Consider the following 20,227-nt stretch of genomic DNA (forward strand, 5'->3'; position numbering starts at 1 on the left):
TTAGTAAATCAAGAAGATTTTATTGTGTGCTGAGCCCTACACACAATTTTATTTTGTGCTGAGCCCTATACTATACTAAGTTAAGGAAGAAGTAAAATACTTGCTACGTACCTGAAACAAAAGAAACCTTGGACTTAAAGGCTTGGTATTTTGGGGTTGGGATGTTGTTTGTTTGTTAACTTCAATCAGGTTTTCTAGTGCCTTGTGCAATTCCATTTAAAAAATAGAAGTATGTGCATGAGGGTTTGGACTTTCAGTCAGCCAGTTGGTTTGTCACCTTGGGAACAGCTGCTTTGGGGAGCTGAATATGGGCTCCTGAGGCAACAAGATGGTGCTTTGAAACTGAAGGGAATAAAATTAGGCAGAGGTGCTGAAGTGGTCACCATGGCACCTTATTGGTCTAGGGCAGTAGTCTTGAAAATTTAACAAAATAATGCTTTAAAGAAAAGGCCATTCACTACTCGGATGGACAGAAAAGTGATGTGATTTTGGTGGAAACCCGGCCCAGAGTGGCCCAGAGCTCCACCTGCTTGGTTTGGCCTTTGGCTCCAGCATGTACAAGGAACCCTGAGGGTTCCAGACCAGGGACTTTGAAAACCAGTGAGCACCTGAGTGTTCGTGTATAACTAGGGCTCTGGGAACCATTATCAGGACCTAGAGACAGTGTTCATAATTCAGTGATTCTCTTAGTGTTAAGTAAAGGCTTTTAAATGTTTTTAAATGATTGACTTAAATGATTATTTTTAAAGTGATTATTTTAATAACTTTGTAAATCCTCACCAGCAACTGGGCCCTCAGATGAGGGGACTGCAGAGCCAGGTTTGGGGCTCACCTCAGTGGTAGCTGGTGTTATTGTGGAGCTTAGCAGGCAGGGCCAAGCTTTCACTTTATGCCAGGCCCGTGGACCCAAGTTTCTGAGTATGCCTACAAATGAAGAGAAATCAGGTTTTTTCATTAAGGCTTAACACCAGCTTTAAAATGATCTTTGGTGAAAGGTTCATGATGAAATTCTTACAGGGGGGGCTTCCCTGGTGGCCCAGTGGTTGAGAATCTGCCTGCTAATGCAGGGAACACGGGTTCGAGCCCTGGTCTGGGAAGATCCCACATGCCACGGAGCAACTGGGCCCGTGAGCCACAACTACTGAGCCTGCGTGTCTGGAGCCTGTGCTCCGCAACAAGAGAGGCCGCGAGAGTGAGAGGCCCGCACACCGCGATGAAGAGTGGCCCCCGCTTGCCACAACTAGAGAAAGCCCTCGCACAGAAACGAAGACCCAACACAGCCATAAATAAATAAATAAAGCAATTAAAAAAAAAAATTCTTACAGGAACCTTCTAAGCAATGGAAGTGCCTTTCCAGAGGGGCTTCAGGTCACTTGACATACTGTTCTGAATAGGGCTTGATTGGAGTCCACGTGGGAAGGAGGTGCGTCTGATGGCACTCACAAGGCAGAGCAGAGGTCGCTGCCACTTGGTGTCAGGTTTGGGGCTCCCAGGGAGGAGCACTGGCAACTCCATGCAGCCTCACTAATGGGTTTTTCTACGGGCTATACCAGCGTGAGCACCTAAAGTGCTTTGTGCAGACCCTTGAGAGCTAAGCTCAGGATTCTCTCTGCCCTTTAAGATTCTTTAGGATTAACTGCATTCCCTAACACACGCCCATGGAAAGCAAGTCAAGGGGCAGGGAAGCTAAAAATGTGAAACTTGTGTCTACTTTTAGGTAGGGATAAGGCAGAGGCAAGGGCAGCCCTAAATAAAAAGCTTGAAAAGGATATTTTGTTTTCTAGTAAAAAATGTCACTTATCCGTAAGTTAATTCGTGATGCAAGCCTTTTGTTCCTGCTGCTGTCCTCCTTTTGACCAGTCCTCTGTCCGTTGGCACCTTCAGCAGTAGAGCACATGCAGGGAGAAACAGTAACCGTGCATTTCACTGGTAGAGATTCTTGGTCATGGGCCTCATATAAAGGTAAATTAATGTTGGGGAGGAGAGGAGCTGCAGGTTGAAATTCACTGCAGACTTCAATTATAATACTATTCCAGTTCCCCGATGCCTTAGGTAGTACAGTTGCTGTAGTATGTGAGCAGAGTCTGTTCTGGAAAATGAAGCTCATACCCACTTGAAGGTTCATAGTTTCAGTGGGGCCATGTATAAAAGCATAGAGTAGGCCATCAGTACAGGTGCATTCCCCTAAAGATACCTCTTTTGTTTTTAAACCTCTAGCTCCATATAGAAATTGCTCTTTCTCCAGGTGTGGATTGTGAACTGAGTTTGGTGTCTACAGCTGGCATTTTTATTAGCATAGGGTAGATGTCAGAGTGTATCACATTTAATATTGTTTTGTGAAACTTTTGTATCAGGGTGTGTGTGTGTGTGTGTGTGTGTGTGTGTGTGTGTACTAAGTGTTTCTTACTGAGGGCTAATGGTCAGAAGTGCTTTTAAAACCACTAATTTAGGACTTCCCTGGTGGCGCAGTAGTTAAGAACCCGCCTGCCAATGCAGGGGACACGGGTTCAAGCCCTGGTCCGAGAAGATCCCACATACTGCAGAGCCACTAAGCTTGTGCACCACAACTGCTTACCCTGCGCTCTAGAGCCTGCGAACCACAACTACGGAGCCTGTGTGCCACAACTACTGAAGCCTGCGTGCCTAGAGCCCATGCTCCGCAATGAGAGAAGCCACCACAACGAGAAGCCCACGCACCACAACGAAGAGTAGCCCCCGCTCGCTGCAACTAGAGAAAGCCCACACGCAGCAATGAAGACCCAGTGCAGCCAAAAATAAAAATAAATTTTAAAAAAACAAACACTAATTTAAGCCATTGTAACATTTGTCTCTAGCAATATCAGAAACCTTTTTGAGGTTACTAGATATTTTTCATCTTGATTTAAATGTGTTTAGCTTATTGTCTTTAGTGACCAAAACAGACAGTTTGGTTCCTTTTGGTGGTCATTTCTGTCCTTTGCAATTTCCCTAAACTGACAGGAGTCAGTTTAAGAGAAAATGTCAGAAGGAACTAGTGGTCTTATTTTAAAACAATATTGAGGAGAAAATTAATACCAAATAGAATGAGAGCAATTTGAAAGCTATTTTTATTTTTATGACATAGAGGAACTTTTAGAAATCTCTCTTTAATTGCATGTTCTTCCAACTTAATGACGTTGGCTCTAAAGTTAATTTCTACAAAACAGTTAATTTCTTATTTAAAAAAAGAGGGAGCAGTGCTGTTAGAGACCTGCTAGGCGAGCCGTAGCAAATGTTTAAAAAGAAAGCATTAAGGGCTTCCCTGGTGGCGCAGTGGTTGGGAGTTCGCCTGCCGATGCAGGGGACGCGGGTTCGTGCCCCGGTCCGGGAAGATCCCACGTGCCTCAGATCGGCTGGGCCCGTGAGCCATGGCCGCTGAGCCTGTGCGTCTGGAGCCTGTGCTCCGCAACGGGAGAGGCCACAACAGTGAGAGGCCCGCATACTGCAAAAAAAAAAAAAAAAAAGAAAGCGTTAAAAGTAGTGGCCCTTTTTCTGGCGTGATGGATGTTGCATGCATCACGGATCTCTGCTAAGAGTTTAAATCTTGCCAAGAGGTCAGTTTTCCTTTGCTATAGAGCTTTGGCCTCCCGTATATTGCAGAGAGAGTTTTAGAACTTGGCTTTGGACCCAGACTTGGGGGTCCAATCTTGGACCCATGTCACTCGAGCTGGGTGACCTTGGAGTGTATTGCCTCACCTTTCTCTAAGCCTCAGTTTCTGTAAAAAGTTTACATACCTAAGTCATAGGCTTGTTATAGACAATAAATGAGATACTACCTATAAAACACCTAGCCAGGGCCTGGGCCATAGGATTTAAATTCTCAGTCACTTCTGTTCCTATTATTATTACCTCACGATCCACCTGTCTTCCCGTGTCCTTAGACAAGTGGAGTTGAAATGTTTCCCAAGTCTGTAGATCTTAACACCTGTGTGAATCCGGTGTCTACATAACTAGACTTCCACAGACTCCTTGCTAGGATTGCTGCCATCTGACACATAATACACCAGAATTTTTAATTTCTCTTAAGTTTTTAAGACAATGTAATTTGAATTCTCTCTGTAAATTGCCTTTATATAAACTCAAAATAAGAACTGCTTATGTTCCATATGGCTTCACAATACATGAGAAAATTAATAGTGAATTTGGATGGAAAAAATCACCAAACAGAATCACCTGTTACAAGTAACTTCAGATTATTTGGATAATACAATTGTCACTTAAAAGCATGGATTTGAACTGCGCAGATCCACTTATATGTGGATTGTTTTCAGTGGATACCTGCTACAGTACTGAAGGATCCACAAATGGTTGAATCCACAGATGGAGAACCATGGATACGGAGTGCCGACAATAAAGTTATACTCAGATTTTCGACTTCAAGGAGGGTCGAGACCACACATTGTTCAAGGGTCAAGTGTAACTTTTAGAATATGATCTCAAGAGTTAAAAAACTGGTCAGTTAAGAATTGGAGATTCTGCCCTCCTACACTGTTGATGGGAATGTAAATTGGTGCAGCCACTATGGAAGACAGTATGGAGGTTCCTTAAAAAACTAAAAACAACTGCCATATGATCCTGCAATCCCACTCCTGGGCATATATTCAGAAAAGACGAAAACCTATAATGGAAATAATCTGAAATATATATATATGAATCACTTTGTTGTACACCTGAAACTAACACAATATTACACAATATCATCAGCTACACTTCAATTTAAAAAAAAAAGAATGGGAGGTTCTGGTCTGGCCTCATAAATCATCTCATGCTCTACAACCTGAAGCTCTTTACCTTCTGGCAGTTTCACTCAACATTCAGTAGCTCTTGACCCTCTTCATCCTGGTTTAGAGAAATGGTAAGAAAAAAAGGATTTCTCAAAATTTTTATTCCTATTGCAGAAATTCTTTCAGATAATGGTCTCACCTTTTCCAAATTTGGTTTGTGAAAGTTAAAGACAGGTAATTGGAAAAAAAATTGTGATGTTAGCCCCAAAGGCCACACAGCTTTGTCTTTGTGAAGTGAAACTGATCTGTTTGCTCTTTCAGATTAACAACATGAAGACCAAATTTAAAGAAACAATTGAGAAATGTGATAATTTGGAGCACAGACTAAATGATCTCCTGAAAGAAAAGCAGTCTGTGGAAAGAAAGTAGGTATAACTGGCCTGTTCTTTTAATTAACTTTTTTATTCTAACAGGTTCCATAAACAGATAATCTCCTTTATACCCGTGGACACAGTCTCATTGTCAAGTGTGTATCACCAAGTTTTCAGGGCTATCCCCATATATGGAGCAAACCTACTGTGACTTCCTGTTTACTAAAAAATTCAGTGTTTCACGCCAGATGGATGCCATGTGGAATGCAGGACGCTCTCCTGATGTCTGTGCTCATGCTACATGCAAGTATCTTCCATTTTGGCCTGTAGAAAGTAGCTTCCTTGTGCCCAGAGCATCTCTGAGCCATGGTGGCTGAAAAATGACAGTTAGGAAAGAGATTTACATTTAAGCTGAAGATGGCATGTGTTCTGGTCTTGGTCGGGAATTACAGGCCAAAGATGTTGAATATGGAGCAAAAAACTCATCAACAGGGCTTCCCTGGTGGCGCAGTGGTTGGGAGTCCGCCTGCCGATGCAGGGGACATGGGTTTGTGCCCCGGTCTGGGAGGATCCCACATGCCGCGGAGCGGCTGGGCCCGTGAGCCATGGCCACTGAGCCGGCGCGTCCAGAGCCTGTGCTCCACGATGGGAGAGGCCACAACAGTGAGAGGACCGCGTACCGCAAAAAAAAAAAAAAAGAAAGAAAGAAAGAAACTCATCAACAACATGGCAAGAACAGACTCTACTAGTGTTATTTGGGAAGATAATTGCTACTGATTGAAACTACCTTTATAGTTTTAAGTTATACTCACAAAAATAATTGGATATTTTTACTACAGACAAATGGATAAAAAATAAATTTAAGGGGGATAATTGTCCCTTAAGTTTTTTTTTTTAATCTTGGGATAAATTTAGTTTTACAAAAAGGTTGCAAAGATAGTGCAAAGAATTCCCGCATACCTTTCACCTGTTTTCCCTCATTGCAAATAGGTGGATATTTTTAGTCATTTGTGTGGGGGGATTGGGGGGTAAAATCTATGTAACGTAGATTCTGCCGTTTTAAGTATGCAGCTCACAGTGTTGTGCAGCTATGACCACTGTATGGTTCCAGAATTTTTTATCACCCCAAAAGAAACTCTTCAGCAAAGGTGTGTTTTTGTTTGTTTGTTTTTTGTTTGTTTGTTCTTTTGCCTTATGCGGGCCTCTCACTGTTGTGGCCTCTCCCATTGCGGAGCACAGGCTCCGGATGCGCAGGCTCAGAGGCCATGGCTCACGGGCCCAGCCGCTCCGCGGCATGTGGGATCTTCCTGGACCGGGGCACGAACCCGTGTCCCCTGCATCGGCAGGTGGACTCTCAACCACTGCGCCACCAGGGAAGCCCCCTGCAAAGGTGTTTTTTAACTGCTGTGAAAACAGCACTACATTAATAGAAATACAAATCAAAAATTCTCCTGTACTTTCAGCACCCTAACAAATTGAACTTTCCAAAGAATTTAAAAGTTAAAACTGGAAGTTTTCTTTCACCCCCAAATCTGGCTATGTAGAGGTAACCATTATTAATGGTACCAGTGAATATTTGTTGTTCTCAGTCTTTTGCAGTACCTGTGTAAACCTCTCATATACATCTTTTTTCTACAAAACTTGAATAATATTAGGTATTCTATTTGGTAAAATATTCTGTTTTGGAGTTTTTTGGTTTTTTGGGTTTTTTTGTACTGGCATATCTAGATCTATTCTGATCTTTGTAACATCATATGAAGGTCCCGTAATAATTTTAACCAGTTCCCCTTGAAGGACATGTAAGTTGTTTCAAGTCTCACACTATTATGAACAATGTTGCAATAAGCATCTTTCTGCATTTGTCATTTAGTGCAGTCCTGAGTATATTTACTTTATAGGATAAATTCCTGGAAGTAGAATAGCTATGTGAAAGGGTAGGTGAAATTTTGATTTTCATAGATGGTGTCAAGTTGACTTCCAAGGAGTTTGTGCCAGTTCACACTCTAGTACCAGCGTGTGGGAGTACCCCCTTTTCCCACATATGAGCTCTTTGGCATTCTGATACATAAAAATGGTATCTCAAGTGGTGTTTTGTCATTCTTTACTTGTGAGTAAGACTGAGCATCAGTAAGGCACTCCCTATTCTTGCAAACTCTTCTCCAGCAAATGCAGTGGAGATCAGAGTACTTGACTCTTTAAGAATGTCACTTTTCTTCATAACTTCTTTATCACAGCTATCATCTCTTAAGCCACTCATGTAAACAAAACAGAGAAGCAGTAGAAATTTTACCATGAATCACAGAATAGTTTCTGCTATTGAAAATTTTCTGATCCTTTAAAAAAAAAAAAAATGTCCTGAGGCTACACTTGAGTTAACTAGAGCAAAATTCTTGTTTTAGGTAGCTGTTGCAATGGCAGCAAACCAGTCCCCCTGGCCATGGGAGGGAGGGGTCTGCCCTAAATGGCTTCTGAGGTCATGGCTCCTCTGTTCAATCCCAGAGCAGAAAGGGGACTGTGTCAGCAAATGAAAAACGTGCTTTATCTTCCTTTGTTTTGTAAAAGGTGCACTCAGCTAAACACGAAAGTGGCCAAACTCACCACAGAGCTCAAAGAGGAGCAGGAAATGAACAAGTGTTTGCGAGCCAACCAAGTCCTCCTGCAGAACAAGCTGAAGGAAGAGGAGAGGGTATTAAAGGAGACCTGCGACCAGAAGGACCTGCAGATCACTGAGATCCAGGAGCAGCTGCGGGACGTCATGTTCTACCTGGAGACGCAGCAGAAGATCAACCACCTGCCCGCTGAGACCCGGCAGGAAATCCAGGAGGGACAGATCAACATTGCCATGGCCTCGGCCTCAAGCCCTCCATCTTCGGGGGGCAGCGGGAAGCTGTCTTCCAGGAAGGGCCGCAGCAAGAGGGGCAAGTGACCTTCAGAAAAACACATGTCCTTGAGACTGTTTTCCCTGGCACAGCAAGGGTGTGCTGGGGCCTTCAGCTAAATGTGAGGGTGGACCCTGAATAAGTATAAGTGAAGATCAAGCCGCAGTTGTTCGGATCTTTCATTTGCTACCGTGTGGTGTAACGAACGTTAGAGGGCTGAGAGCTTGTAGAGCTGAGGGAAACGGGCAGTGTTTTCAAAGGTGGCTGCTTTTTTCAACTGTAATAGTTCACTGACCTCAGACGTTCTGATGACCATTTTGCCTTCCTACTTGATAGATGCCCCAACTCTGCTGTGCATTTTTCTGTTGTATTTATTGAGTTGGTGTATTAGACATTCAGTTCTGGAATCACTTTAAGAGGTAGAATTTTTTTGTGTCCCCTCAAAGGTAACTATCCTTAAAGCACCAAACCTGCCTGAGGTCATCGCAGCTGCTTGAGAGAGAGGTTCTCCATGGCCACTGAGGATTTATGAAAATTCCCTAGCATTAGCATTGGCATCCCTCCCTGCGTCCAGGGAATTGAATAATTGGTCAAATGTTACATGAAAAGAGGCTGGGTCTGTAAACCTGGCACTGGCTTGTCACCAGCAGCCATCTCCTCTTGCTCCAGGCCTAGCCAGGAAAAACAAACAGCCCCGAGCAGACTGAGTGGACCCAGTGTAGGAAAAATGGTGATGTCCCCACTTTGTTTATTTTTGATGCCTCCACAGCTCATTATGTACCTCAGAGAAGGAGGCTAAATGTTTGCTCTGAGACTCAAATCTCAGAATGGATTTCCTAGCATCCAGCAAGAATAAGCAGGCAGATTTATCATCCATGTGAAAAGGCAGAGTGAGGCCTCTGACTGGCTGACTGTATTTTGCTGGGATCAGTATTTTCTGAGTGTTTACAAAAGATTGGGCTGCGTGTTCAGGTTGCGGCTAAAGCGAGCTTGGGCAGATTTTCAATTATGCCTTCAAGGCATATCCAAAAGGCTGCTGCTAAATCCAAAAATTAGAATTTTAACAGAGGCCCCTTTAAAACACTCATGTAATGCTTGTGTGGGCCAACAGAGGGGCTGTGTATTTTTTCTAGAAACAGAAATGTCAAAAAAAAAAATTCGTAATGTGTGGAAATTAAGCAAAATTAAAGTAAGACCCGTGTTGGAATTTCGCTTCCAAAAGAGGTAGCTGGGTAGGTTAACAAGACATAGTGTTAAATGATGGGTTTTCTTTCCTGTGTTTATAATTAGCCAAGGTTTTCAAATTATCACACTTCAGAATTGGTTTTTAGCCTACGATTAGGCCTCATCCTCTTTGACCTAAACATTTTGCACGTTATTTGTTCGCACACCAACTGTCTCGCTAATCACCATCCACTTCTGTGGGATGTGCCGCAGCATTTCCCAAAGAACCTTCCCTGTAACTTTGCAACATGAATGTACTCAGACATTCTCAATTTTTTCTTAGGGCAAACCAACTCCATGAGTCCCCCTTGCACTTATATATACAGATATCCTAAAGCAAGAGTGGGAATGGGAAGCTAACTTAATTCTCTTTCCTATAGAGATTCTATTTTATTTAAAATCTATTTTTACACTAGTTAGAATCCTGCTTTTCTTGGCCAAGTACTTGTCTTGCATGTGTGACCTTGCAGAAGCTGGGGTGGATCGCAGCATACTAATTAAGAGAATTAGAAGTAGTTGACAAAGCTTGCTCGCTCATGTCTCTGCGATCACCTCCACCAAGCAGCCGTGCCACCAGCTGGGAGAACAGAGATTTTCAGTATAGGTGGGATAAATGCTCTGAAAGGCTGTGCCCAGAGGAATGAGCAAATAGGCAAATGTTTCCAAACTACTTGAAGGTTTAAAAAAATGTTCCAGAAAAAAATCTTGTCAAGCTATGTAAAGAAAATGTTTTATTAAACCGGTCAACGAGTCATGTTTGAATTTGACAAAATTACATAAGGTAGAAGCTGTTAGTGTTTCCTACAGGATGGAAATGAACCACTTAACGTATCCATACTACCTTGAACAATGAAATTGCATTAAAATAACCAAACTTTGAAATGATTCTGCCCCGTGTGCTTGTACGTGAATAATCTAAGAAAAAGCTGAACCAGGTACAGAATAGGGAAAATCCTCTGAATTTGGAAGCTTGGGTTAGGAGAAGACTCAGGCACACAATTCTTTTGCAAACTAAAAGCAGTCAATTTCTACACCTGAGACTTTTTTCCAGGCCCTACACCGAGCTGAGGTTGTTTTATTTTTGGAAACTGTCATAAATGTGACTTGTTAAGGATCCACCATGTAAGAAAAAGCACTGAAGCAACTCCCTGCTCCTGCTTGCGCAGTGAAGTTGTCCTCATCAGAAGGGCTGAGAAAGTGATTTAAACAGTCAGCCAGTAGAATATGGAGAACTTGGCAAATCACAAATGAACAACCTTCTGTCATCACTTGGAAACCCCTCTCCTAGTGCAGCCGAGATACACAAGCTACAAATACTATCTGTAAGATTTGGCTGCTCTGCACGATGCCACGTTGCTTGGGCTGGTGGCAGATTTTACTTTGTTGTGATAAAGTCCATGGGCTTATCTAAAAATGGAAAGTCACTTAAAACATTTGAGGAAAGCTATTTTGTTTTCTCCAAGATAAAGCTGATTTATGCCGTGGTCATTCTGCTGTGTTACTTCTTGGCAGTAGAAGGGAAATTTTTCAGGAATTTCTTAAGACCCAGCTCCTACTCTTCAGTGGTGCTGGGGGACATCTCAGCTACCCAGAGACCTGGCCAACACCTGAAGCAAGTTTAGGAAGGCACCAAGTGTTCTCTGGCAGGCCTCTGCTGCTGGCCAGTCTTCATTCTTGCTCGTGAAAATTCCTGAAACGGGAGTCCTAGAATTCTGTGCAGTGACTACACCAACAGATGTGGCTTTTAAAGTTAAAATTTTTAAATGACAGAGTGAAGTCGTAATAGGGAGAAAAGCCTTTGCCTTTAGGAACCCTGAGTTTTACCCCAGAGCCAAAGCTGAGTGTCTCCTCTGTGATGTGAAGTTGATTTCCTCCCCGCAAATGCAGTACTGCGGTCAGCCTGCGGCATGCAAAAAACATTCTTTGCATTTGTGCATTAGGAGACTTCAGGGAAGTTATATAAGACTTACTTTTTACTTTTTTTGTGGGGGACAGGGAGTGTGGCCTCTTTATCCTGATCAATGTCATAATCAACTCCTTTACATCCTCTTTGTATTTTTTAAAGGTAGTGGTAACCATTTACCACTTGATGGTAACCCTTCTTCTTGCATCCCTGAAACTCACGTGTGCCCTCCCCGGAATGCTGTCATTTACAATAGCAGTTTCTATCAGACATGAATTTTGAAAGCTGTACTTCCGGAGGCCAAAACTAGTTTAGCATCATTTTAGCTAGTATGCTCTTCATGAACTGAGTATTCTCTCACTGTGATTCTGAAAGCTTACAAGAGCCCGAAAGGGGCTCTGCAGTTGGTTTTTAATCTGGATTTTGAATTCTTACTGCATTAAAGAAGCCCAGGAAGAGAAGAACAATCTGTTGTCTTATACAGGATGACTGTGGTCTTTGGGGCCTAATACTGAACTGCTTCGGGTCAGAAACTTCTCACTGGAATCAGCTGCAAAATGTAGTTTTGGTACTTGGCACGGAGCTGCACTGGTGTGGATAACATTTGTTACTCCAAGGCTAATTACCAAGCACAGGACGTGAACTAAAGAAGCTTTTGCTTCTTTTCAGACCCTGTTCTAAATCCCCTGGCCCAAAACTCATTTCAGATCCAGCCTCTCGAAGTAAATGCAGAGAAGTTTGTCCAGTAGGGAGTGGGGGGACGGGTCCATCCAAGAGTGCAATCACCTGCAAGGTCCTGGACCATGAAGGTGTACAACACCCAGAATGAATCTACCCTAGTACAACACTATTGACGGTGCGATTCTTTTCAAAAGATCAAAGTGAGCCTATGGCACACTGAGCATAAATGGTTGAATAGGAAAAACAGTTCTAACTTGGCCTCTCTGGAGATGTCTTTTGCCATCTTCTGCCTGGAAGAAGCAGCAAGTCCCAGACCAAACTTCCTTTTCAGTTGTTTCCTCACTTAAAAAGAAAGAGTGGGCTTCCCTAGTGGCGCAGTGGTTGAGAGTCCGCCTGCCGATGTAGGGGACACGGGTTCGTGCCCCGGTCCGGGAAGATCCCACGTGCCGCGGAGCGGCTGGGCCCATGAGCCATAGCCGCTGGCCTGCACTCTGCAACGGGAGAGGCCACAGCAGTGAGAGGCCCGCGTAACGCAAAAAAAAAAAAAAAAAAGAGCACCAAAAATTCAGACTTTCACTAGAGGGCTGGGAGAAGGTGAGTGCCATTAAAAGAAGGAGGTGTTTCCACCACTTGAGAAACCTGCTTGTATCACTTTACAACATTACCATCGTGCTTCACACCAAAAGGCTGCGGCGCTAACTGAAAAAGAGAGAACGCAAACTAATTTCTGGGCAGGGCAGAAGAACAAATCACGGAGAAAGACCTATAACTGAAGAAGAAATGGAAAATTTCAGAAGGAATCAGGAGAGTTGCTCGCTTGGAAACACTCCAGTGGAGAGTGAATTGGGACTTATTACACACAGCCAGCGGGTCCTCCAGCAGCATTTTCCAGGAACTATCTTTTGTGAAGGACCTAGCCCTCATTGTAGCTATGCCCACTCACACATTCTGATGAGTTTATGCTCACTTGGAAACTATGAGCCCAAAACCGTTTGCCAAAGGGACTGCAACAGAAGAGCCACGTCACAACTCCCCCCGCTCCCTGCTCCACCTGTCCTTGGGGAAACAAATGAAAAGCCTCCTTTCAAAACGCACACCTCAGGAAAACAGCCTTCGTTTCATTTGTTTCCAGGCTGCGCAAAATCAATACTGACTGGCTTTGATCCCAAACAGGGCCAACTGCGGACTCCGAGATTCTGCAGCCTCCGGCTCCCTCCCCCCAGCACATTCAACTTCAATTACGTGGGAACAGGCCCAGGCTGGGGACCGCCGCCAGATTCTCCTGGCCCGATTGAGGAGGCCCCGTGCTGTGGCCCAGAATCTTTCCTAAAAGTCTATACAGGACCTCTCGGTTGCTGCCAATACTGCACTTTCTCTTTGGCGAGATTCCTGGCTCTGCTTGGCCACAGTCAGGCTAAAGCTCTCTCCTGTTCCTTTTTTTTCCTGTATGCCGGGATCTCCTCTCCCTGGGGCCCCAACTGCCCCTCACAGTTGTAAATAAGTATGTTCTGCTGCTTTTCAGAACCAGAATAATCCCAGAAAGATAAGCCCCACTAAGCAGCGTGTCTCTCTTCTCCGTTAGCCCGCAGGAAAGGGCTGCCTTTTTGGTGAACTCTTAAAAACACTTTTCTTTCACCTTCTGAGAGAACATTCTTGTGGGAAGGGAGGTAACTGATGCCAGAGAACCCTGATTGGATTATTGTTTGCTTGTGTGAACCCAAGTAGACTAGAAAAAACCTAAAAGAACATCCCCTTGAGAGACTTCTTTTCCAGCCCTGGTTACCTCAAGTACACAATCCAGAGGGGCAGACCCCAGATCTCTGTTTTCTTTGGTAGGACCCAAAGCTGATAGAGTCACCTTGCTCTTGCCAAGAATTAGAAGCGGAAGCAAGTCCTGTCTTTGTTGAGGCATTTGATTCCATGGCAAGCTGGCATTTGTTGAATTCCCAACCACGTACCAAACTATAGTTACTGCGTTGAGTGTGCTTTCCTTGTACTCAACACCAGTCTGTAAGGTAGGTAGAGTTATCCCATTTTACAAATCAGGAAACCAAGGCTCAGTGGGGGATATTTCAGCATTGATTTGAGGTCACATAGCTGAAACATGTGAAAAGGGTAACGCCCCATCTCAGCATTGTCTGACCCCAAAATCTGGTCTCCTCACCACTCCGCTCTGCTGCTCCCCTAACACTGGAACTTGGGAACAAAGGACACAGGCCCCAGTTCCTGTTCTGTGATCGCTTTGGGAAAAGAGCAGAGTACTGAGTTAAGATTACTTGTGTGTGAGGACAGCAGTTCTGCACGCCCACCCTCTGCAAGCCTTCCCCTCTCCTCATGGAACTTTCTGACTTCTCCCTGGCTTTCTCCCACTTTAGCAGGGCCTGAGCCAGAGCTGATAAAGAAGGAGGAAGAAAACAATGCCACTGCTTCCCCTGCTACACCTGAGGGCCGGCTCTGGGAAATTGTCTGTCGTGGCCCTTCACCCTGGGGGACTCGGAGTCCAGGCCACACCAAGCAAGTAAGCTGACATCTCAGTTCTTTTATATGGAGCTTCATGGGAGCCGAGGTGCTTCCCCAGCTGGAAAAGTTGCTTCTGGAACAAAACTATCTAGACCCTAAAGAGTCCTTTCTTTGAGCGTGTAGACTCAGTTACTGCCCCCAAAGGCACAGTCAAACAGGCATAAACAGGCTAACTGGAAACTTTAGATTCTGGAGGGATCGGCTTAATTTGTGGCTTCAATTAATTACAGAATAAATAGGGGAAAGAGAAAGCCTAGAATAAGATTTTTATAAACTACTGAGGGATATTATAAAGCAGTGTTAATTTGGCAGGTATAGACTGGTATATGTGTCTGTGCACAAATATTTCCAAGAGTTTTTTCTGTTTTATTTTAATTGAAGTCTAGTTGATTTACAATGTTGTGTTAATTTCTGGTGTACAGCAAAGTGACTCAGTTATACACATATATACATTTTAAAAATATTCTTTTCCATTATGTTTTTTAAAATAAATTTATTTATTTTTGGCTGTGTTGGGTCTTCATTGCTACGTGAGGGCTTTCTCTTGTTGTGGCGAGCGGGGGCTACTCTTCATCATGATGCGTGGGCTTCTTATTGTGGTGGCTTCTCGTTGCAGAGCACGGGCTCTAGGCGCGTGGGCTTCGGTAGTTGCAGCACGTGGGCTCAGTAGTTGTGGCTCGCAGGCTCTAGAGCACAGGCTCAGTACTTGTGGTGCATGGGCTTAGTTGCTCCACAGCATGTGGGATCTTCCTGGACCAGAGACTGAACCCATGTCCCCTGCATTGGCAGGCAGATTCTTAACCACTGAGTCACCAAGCGAGTCCCTCCATTATGGTTTATCTCAGGATATTGAATATAGTTCCATGTGCTATACAATAGGACCTTGTTTATCCATTCTATATTCTTATATTCTATAAGAGCTTTTTCTTTATTTCTTCTTTTATCACAAGTCAAAGTTAGTTTATCTATTTATTTATTTATTTTGGCTGTACCGGGTCTTAGTTGTGGCACGTGGGATCTTTGTCGCGGGTTGCAGGATCTTTAGTTGTTGCGTGCAGGATCTTTAGTTGTGGCACATGGGCTCCTTAGTTGTGGCATGTGAACTCTTAGTTGCAGCATGTATGTGGGATCTAGTTCCCTGACCAGGGATCAAACCCGGGCCCCCTGCATTGGGAGTGCAGAGTCTTACCCACTGGACCACCAGGGAAGTCCCCAAACTTAATTTATGATAGAGATTCAATACCAATTTTTGTTATGTAACTCACATCTCCACTTATTTCTACTTATCCTATTTACAATTATATATTCTAACTGCTTTACAACAATAGTAGGAGCTTTCTCTTCTAAAACACGTGAGTAGGGGACTTCCCTGGTGGCGCAGTGGTTAAGAATCCGCCTGTCAACGCAGGGGACATGGGTTCGAGCCCTCGTCTAGGAAGATCCCACATGCCACGGAGCAACTAAGCCCGTGCACCACAACTACTGAGACTGCGCTCTAGAGCCCGAGAGCCACAACTACTGAGTCTGCGTGCCGCAACTACTGAAGCTTGTATGCCTAGAGCCCATGCTCTGCAACAAGCCACCGCAATAAGAAGCCTGCGCACTGCAACGAAAAGTAACCTCGCTCGCCGCAACTAGAGAGAGCCCACGTGCAGCAATGAAGACCCAATGCAGCCAAAAATAAATAAAATAAAAATAAATTTATTAAAATACATGAGTATATTGTTTGTATGTTTATTTTTTATTGAGATGTAATTAACATATAACAGAATGCAGCCTTTAAGCATTCAGTTAGATGAGTTTCGACAGTTGTATACATCTGTGTAACTGCCACCCAAATCAACATGTAGAACATTTCCATCTACCCCCAAATAGGATGTTTTACTTTTAAAGCAGAAAAATAGAAAGAGGAAAATTAAAAGTACCCTTATCTCAACACAGGAAATCATTGTTTCTTCCAAGATTTTCTATACCTATTCTTTTTTTATGGTTTATTTGTTCTTTCAGTAATTAGAGGGCCTACTAAGTGCCCGATACTGTCTAGGTTCTGAGGATATGACGGTGAATACAACAGTCCCAGGCACTGCCACCCTAAAAACAAACAAAGTTGGGTAAAGTTTCAGATCACAGTAAGTGCTAGGATGGGAGTTCCCTGGTGGTCTAGTGGTTTGGCTTTCACTGCCGAGGTCCCGGGTTCAATCCCTGGTTGGGGAACTAAGATCCCACAAGCTGTGCAGAGTGGCCAAAACAAAACAAAACAGTAAGTGCTAGGAGAAAAAATGAAAGCGTATAAGGAGAGAGGAGGGAAGGGCCGCTTTAGGTTGGGTCACTGGAGAATGCCTCATGATTTACTGTGTGCCAAAAATGCTTGATTCAGACCTCTGGCCTCCAGAACCACGAGAGAATCAACTTCTGTTGTTTCAAGCCCCTCAGTCTGTGATACTGCATGAAACTAACCCCCTGCTCTGTGCTCCTGTTTCCTCCCGCAGCTACACCTTCCCCGGCCAGCCCCTATGTGTGCAGTCAACCGACTTTAACTGCCGCCTCCTCGGGAAGGCCCTCCCTGGCCTCCTGGACCAGCCTGGCAGCCCCAGGCCTTAATTTCTCCCTCACATCAGCAATCAGGCCTCCTCCACAGTCACACCAGCCCCCCGATGTAGGGGATTCTCAGGGCTCAATCCTGGCCTTCCTCTTCTTTCTCCTCTCTCTCTAGGTGAGCTCACTAACTCCTGTGATGTGAAAGACTACCTACCTTGATGCAGTCAAATCCCCAAATTTCTACCTCCAGCCTAGACCCTGCTCTGAGCTCAGAACTCACAGATCCACCTGCTTGCTTTATATCTCTATTGGGATGTTGCGTCCGTTATCTCAAACTTCATGTGTTTGAAAGGAATTCTTTCATTCTCCTCCACAAATCTTCCCCCGACTCCCAGATCTGGTCTTTGACTCAGAATAAGAACCATCCCCGGGAATTCCCTGGTGGTCCAGTGGTTAGGACTCCACACTCTCTGCCAAGGGCCCGGGTTTGATCCCTGATCCGGAACAAAGATCCCGCAAGCCATGAGGCGTGGCCCAAACAAGCAAACAAAAAACCATCTTCATCCATCCAGGCGTTGCCATTGATTCCTCCCTTCTCTTTCCCCCTCACTAACCATCCACATGGACCTGGCCCTCAGATGTCTCTTCTTTTTTTTGGGCTGTGCCGCACAGCCTATGGGATCCCAGTTCCCCGACCAGGGATCGAACTCGGGCCCTTGGCAATGAATGCACGGAGTCCTAACCACTGGACCACCAGGAAAGTCCCTATGGAACCTCTTCTGTCTTCTCCACCCCTGTGGCCACCACCTGATCCAAGCCACCATCCTCTCTCACTGGGATAATTGCAGTGGCTTCCTTTCTGGTCTTTCCGCTGTTATTTTGCTCCCTTCCAAATCATTCTCTACACAGCATCACTTCTCTGCGTATGACAGTTTGAAAACCAATCCACGGTTTTCCTGGATCTTAGAGTAAAATCCGAAGTCTTACCCGAGCCTGAAAGGCCTTGTGTGATCTGGCCCTGACCTGCCTTTCCCATCTCACCTTCTACCACACTCCCTCTCCTTTCTGTCATCCCAGCTACTGTGAGACGTACACGGTGTATTGCTTTGCTGGGGCCACAGCAACAAAGTGCCACGAAATGAATGGCTTAGACAACAGAAATGTATTAGCTCACAGTCTGGAAGCCAAAAGTCTGAGATCAAGGTCTACAGGGTCGGTTCCTTCTGCAGGCTGTGAGGGAAGGCTCAGTTCCAGGATTCCCTCCTATCTTGGTGTTGCTGCCAGTCTTGGGCGTTCATGGCTGATAGAAGCATCATCCTGCTCTTGCCCTACCCCCATCTTCTGGGTGCTTCTCTGTTTGCAAATTTCCCTTTTTAAGGACACTAGTTATGGGACTTTCCTGGTGGCGCAGTGGTTAAGAATCCGCCTGCCAATGCAGGGGACATGGGTTCGATCCCTGGTCCAGGAAGATCCCACATGTTGTGGAGCAACTAAGCACGTGTGCCACAACTACTGAAGCCTGCGCACCTAGAGCCCGTGCTCCTCAATAAGAGAAACGACTGCAAGGAGAAGCCCTCACACCGCAATGAAGAGTAGCCCCCACTCACTGCAACTAGAGAAAGCCCGCGTGCAGCAACAAAGACCCAATGCAGCCGAGAAAAAAAAAAGACACTAGTCATAAATCGGTTTAGGATCCACCCTAATGAGCTGATTTTAACTTGATCACCTCAGGTTTCCCTGGTGGCACAGTGATTAAGAATCCGCCTGCCAATGCAGGGGACATGGGCTCGAACCCTGGTTCAGGAAGATCCCACATGCTGCAGAGCAACTAAGCCTGTGCACCACAACTACTGAGCCTGCACTCCAGAGCCCACGAGCCACAACTCCTGAAGCCCGCATGCCTAGATCACGTGCTCCTCAACAAGAGAAGCCACCGCGATGAGAAGCCCGCACACTGCAATGAAGAGTAGCCCTCGTTCACCACAACTAGAGAAGGCCTGTGCGCAGCAACAAAGACCCAACGCAGCCAATAAATAAAAAAATTAATTAATTAATTTTTTAAAAAACCTTTAAAAAAAATAATAACTTGATCACCTCTATAGAAACCTTATGTCAAACCAGGCTACATTTTGAGGTACTGGGGGTTAGAATTTCAACATATGAGTTTGAAAGGGACACACTTCAACCCATAGCACATGGTTTTGACTTGCCCAGCATTTTCCCACCTCTGCATGTGCTGTTCTCACTGTGCAGAAGGCCCTCCCCACACCGTTGAAGGACTGGGGCCATCCCTTCCTGTCCCCCTCCTCGGAGAGGCCATCCCCGACCCTTGCCTCCCGCTGGATAACGAGTGCTCCCGAGCTACCCTGGGCCCAGCCATTTTCTTTATTCTTTGTCTCAACTCTGTTTCCTTCATAACATGTAAGACAACCTGCCATAGTTTTATTTCTCTGTCTGTATATACATTTTTCCTGTCTCTTTCCAGTGACTGGAAACTCCCTGAAGCCAGGCTTCTTGCTCTCTCTTCACTATGTCCCTAGTTTTCTGGAGAAAATGACTGAATAAAAGTAAACTTTACCTCATCACACCACAGAGCTAGAATCAGAACCCAGATCTCTCACCTCCAAATTTCCATGGCTTCCCACATTCCCTGCCTAAGAAAGTCCCTTTCCAATTGAGCATTACTATGAAGTGAGCCTCCAAAGAAGCTGTTTTGCATAATCATTACAAATAAGTTATTAAGCATCTGTGCTACCTGGGTTCAAATCCCAGCTTCTCCCCTTACCAGCTGTGAGAACTTGGTTCAATTCCTTACCCTCTCTGTGGTTCACGTCCATCTCTGTAAAAGGCAGGTAATAATACACACCTGTTAGGGCCAGTATGAAGACTGAGTTAAAGTCTGTAAAGTCCCTAGCGTGAGTTCAGTAAATGTCAGAAGAGACAGGAGATCTCTTGAGTCAATATTAACATTCAGGAAATAATATTATCTCCTTGAATATTCAGCTAGTGCTCTCTAAGTGCAAGGTGCTCTGGGGGACACAGACGAGCAGCACGGGCTCCCTGCCTTCAAGGAGCTCACTGTGGATGAGCAGAGATCTGGCAAGTAGGCCACCGAGCCTGAACAGGCGGTGTGGTGCAGAGCTTATGTGCATGGGCCTGGAGTTAGCCTGTCTGGGTTCAAGTCCTAGCTCAGCTACTGTGTGATCTAGGGGAAGTTACTTGACATCTCTGAACAGTGATTTCATCCCCTGTGAAATGGATAATACTGTCTGCCCCTTACGTGACTTTTGGGAGGATTAAAGGAAGTAGGTCTTAGCTCAGTGGGCACTTTTTTTTTTTTTTTTTTTTTTTTTTTTTTTTTTTTACAAT

General features: G+C 44.7%; 1 protein-coding gene and 1 non-coding gene across 2 annotated transcripts in view; one reads left to right on the forward strand and one right to left on the reverse strand.

Annotated features, from left to right (window-relative positions):
* BRAP (BRCA1 associated protein) overlaps positions 1–10,099 on the forward strand; it is a 37,802-nt gene extending 27,703 nt beyond the window's left edge. Inside the window, exons 11-12 of the mRNA XM_007464867.1 lie at positions 5,064–5,167; positions 7,676–10,099. Coding sequence (XP_007464929.1) covers positions 5,064–5,167; positions 7,676–8,039 — 468 coding nt within the window. The 3' untranslated portion in view covers positions 8,040–10,099. The remainder of the gene's footprint in view (positions 1–5,063; positions 5,168–7,675) is intronic.
* A 5,355-nt stretch (positions 10,100–15,454) lies between these two features.
* TRNAG-CCC (transfer RNA glycine (anticodon CCC)) lies at positions 15,455–15,527 on the reverse strand. Its single transcript has one exon. It is a non-coding gene; the product is annotated as a tRNA-Gly (tRNA).
* Between the last annotated feature and the right edge of the window lie 4,700 nt (positions 15,528–20,227).

The sequence above is a fragment of the Lipotes vexillifer genome, unplaced genomic scaffold, assembly GCF_000442215.2.
Source record: "Lipotes vexillifer unplaced genomic scaffold, Lipotes_vexillifer_v1.1 scaffold2030, whole genome shotgun sequence".
Taxonomy (NCBI): domain Eukaryota; kingdom Metazoa; phylum Chordata; class Mammalia; order Artiodactyla; family Lipotidae; genus Lipotes; species Lipotes vexillifer.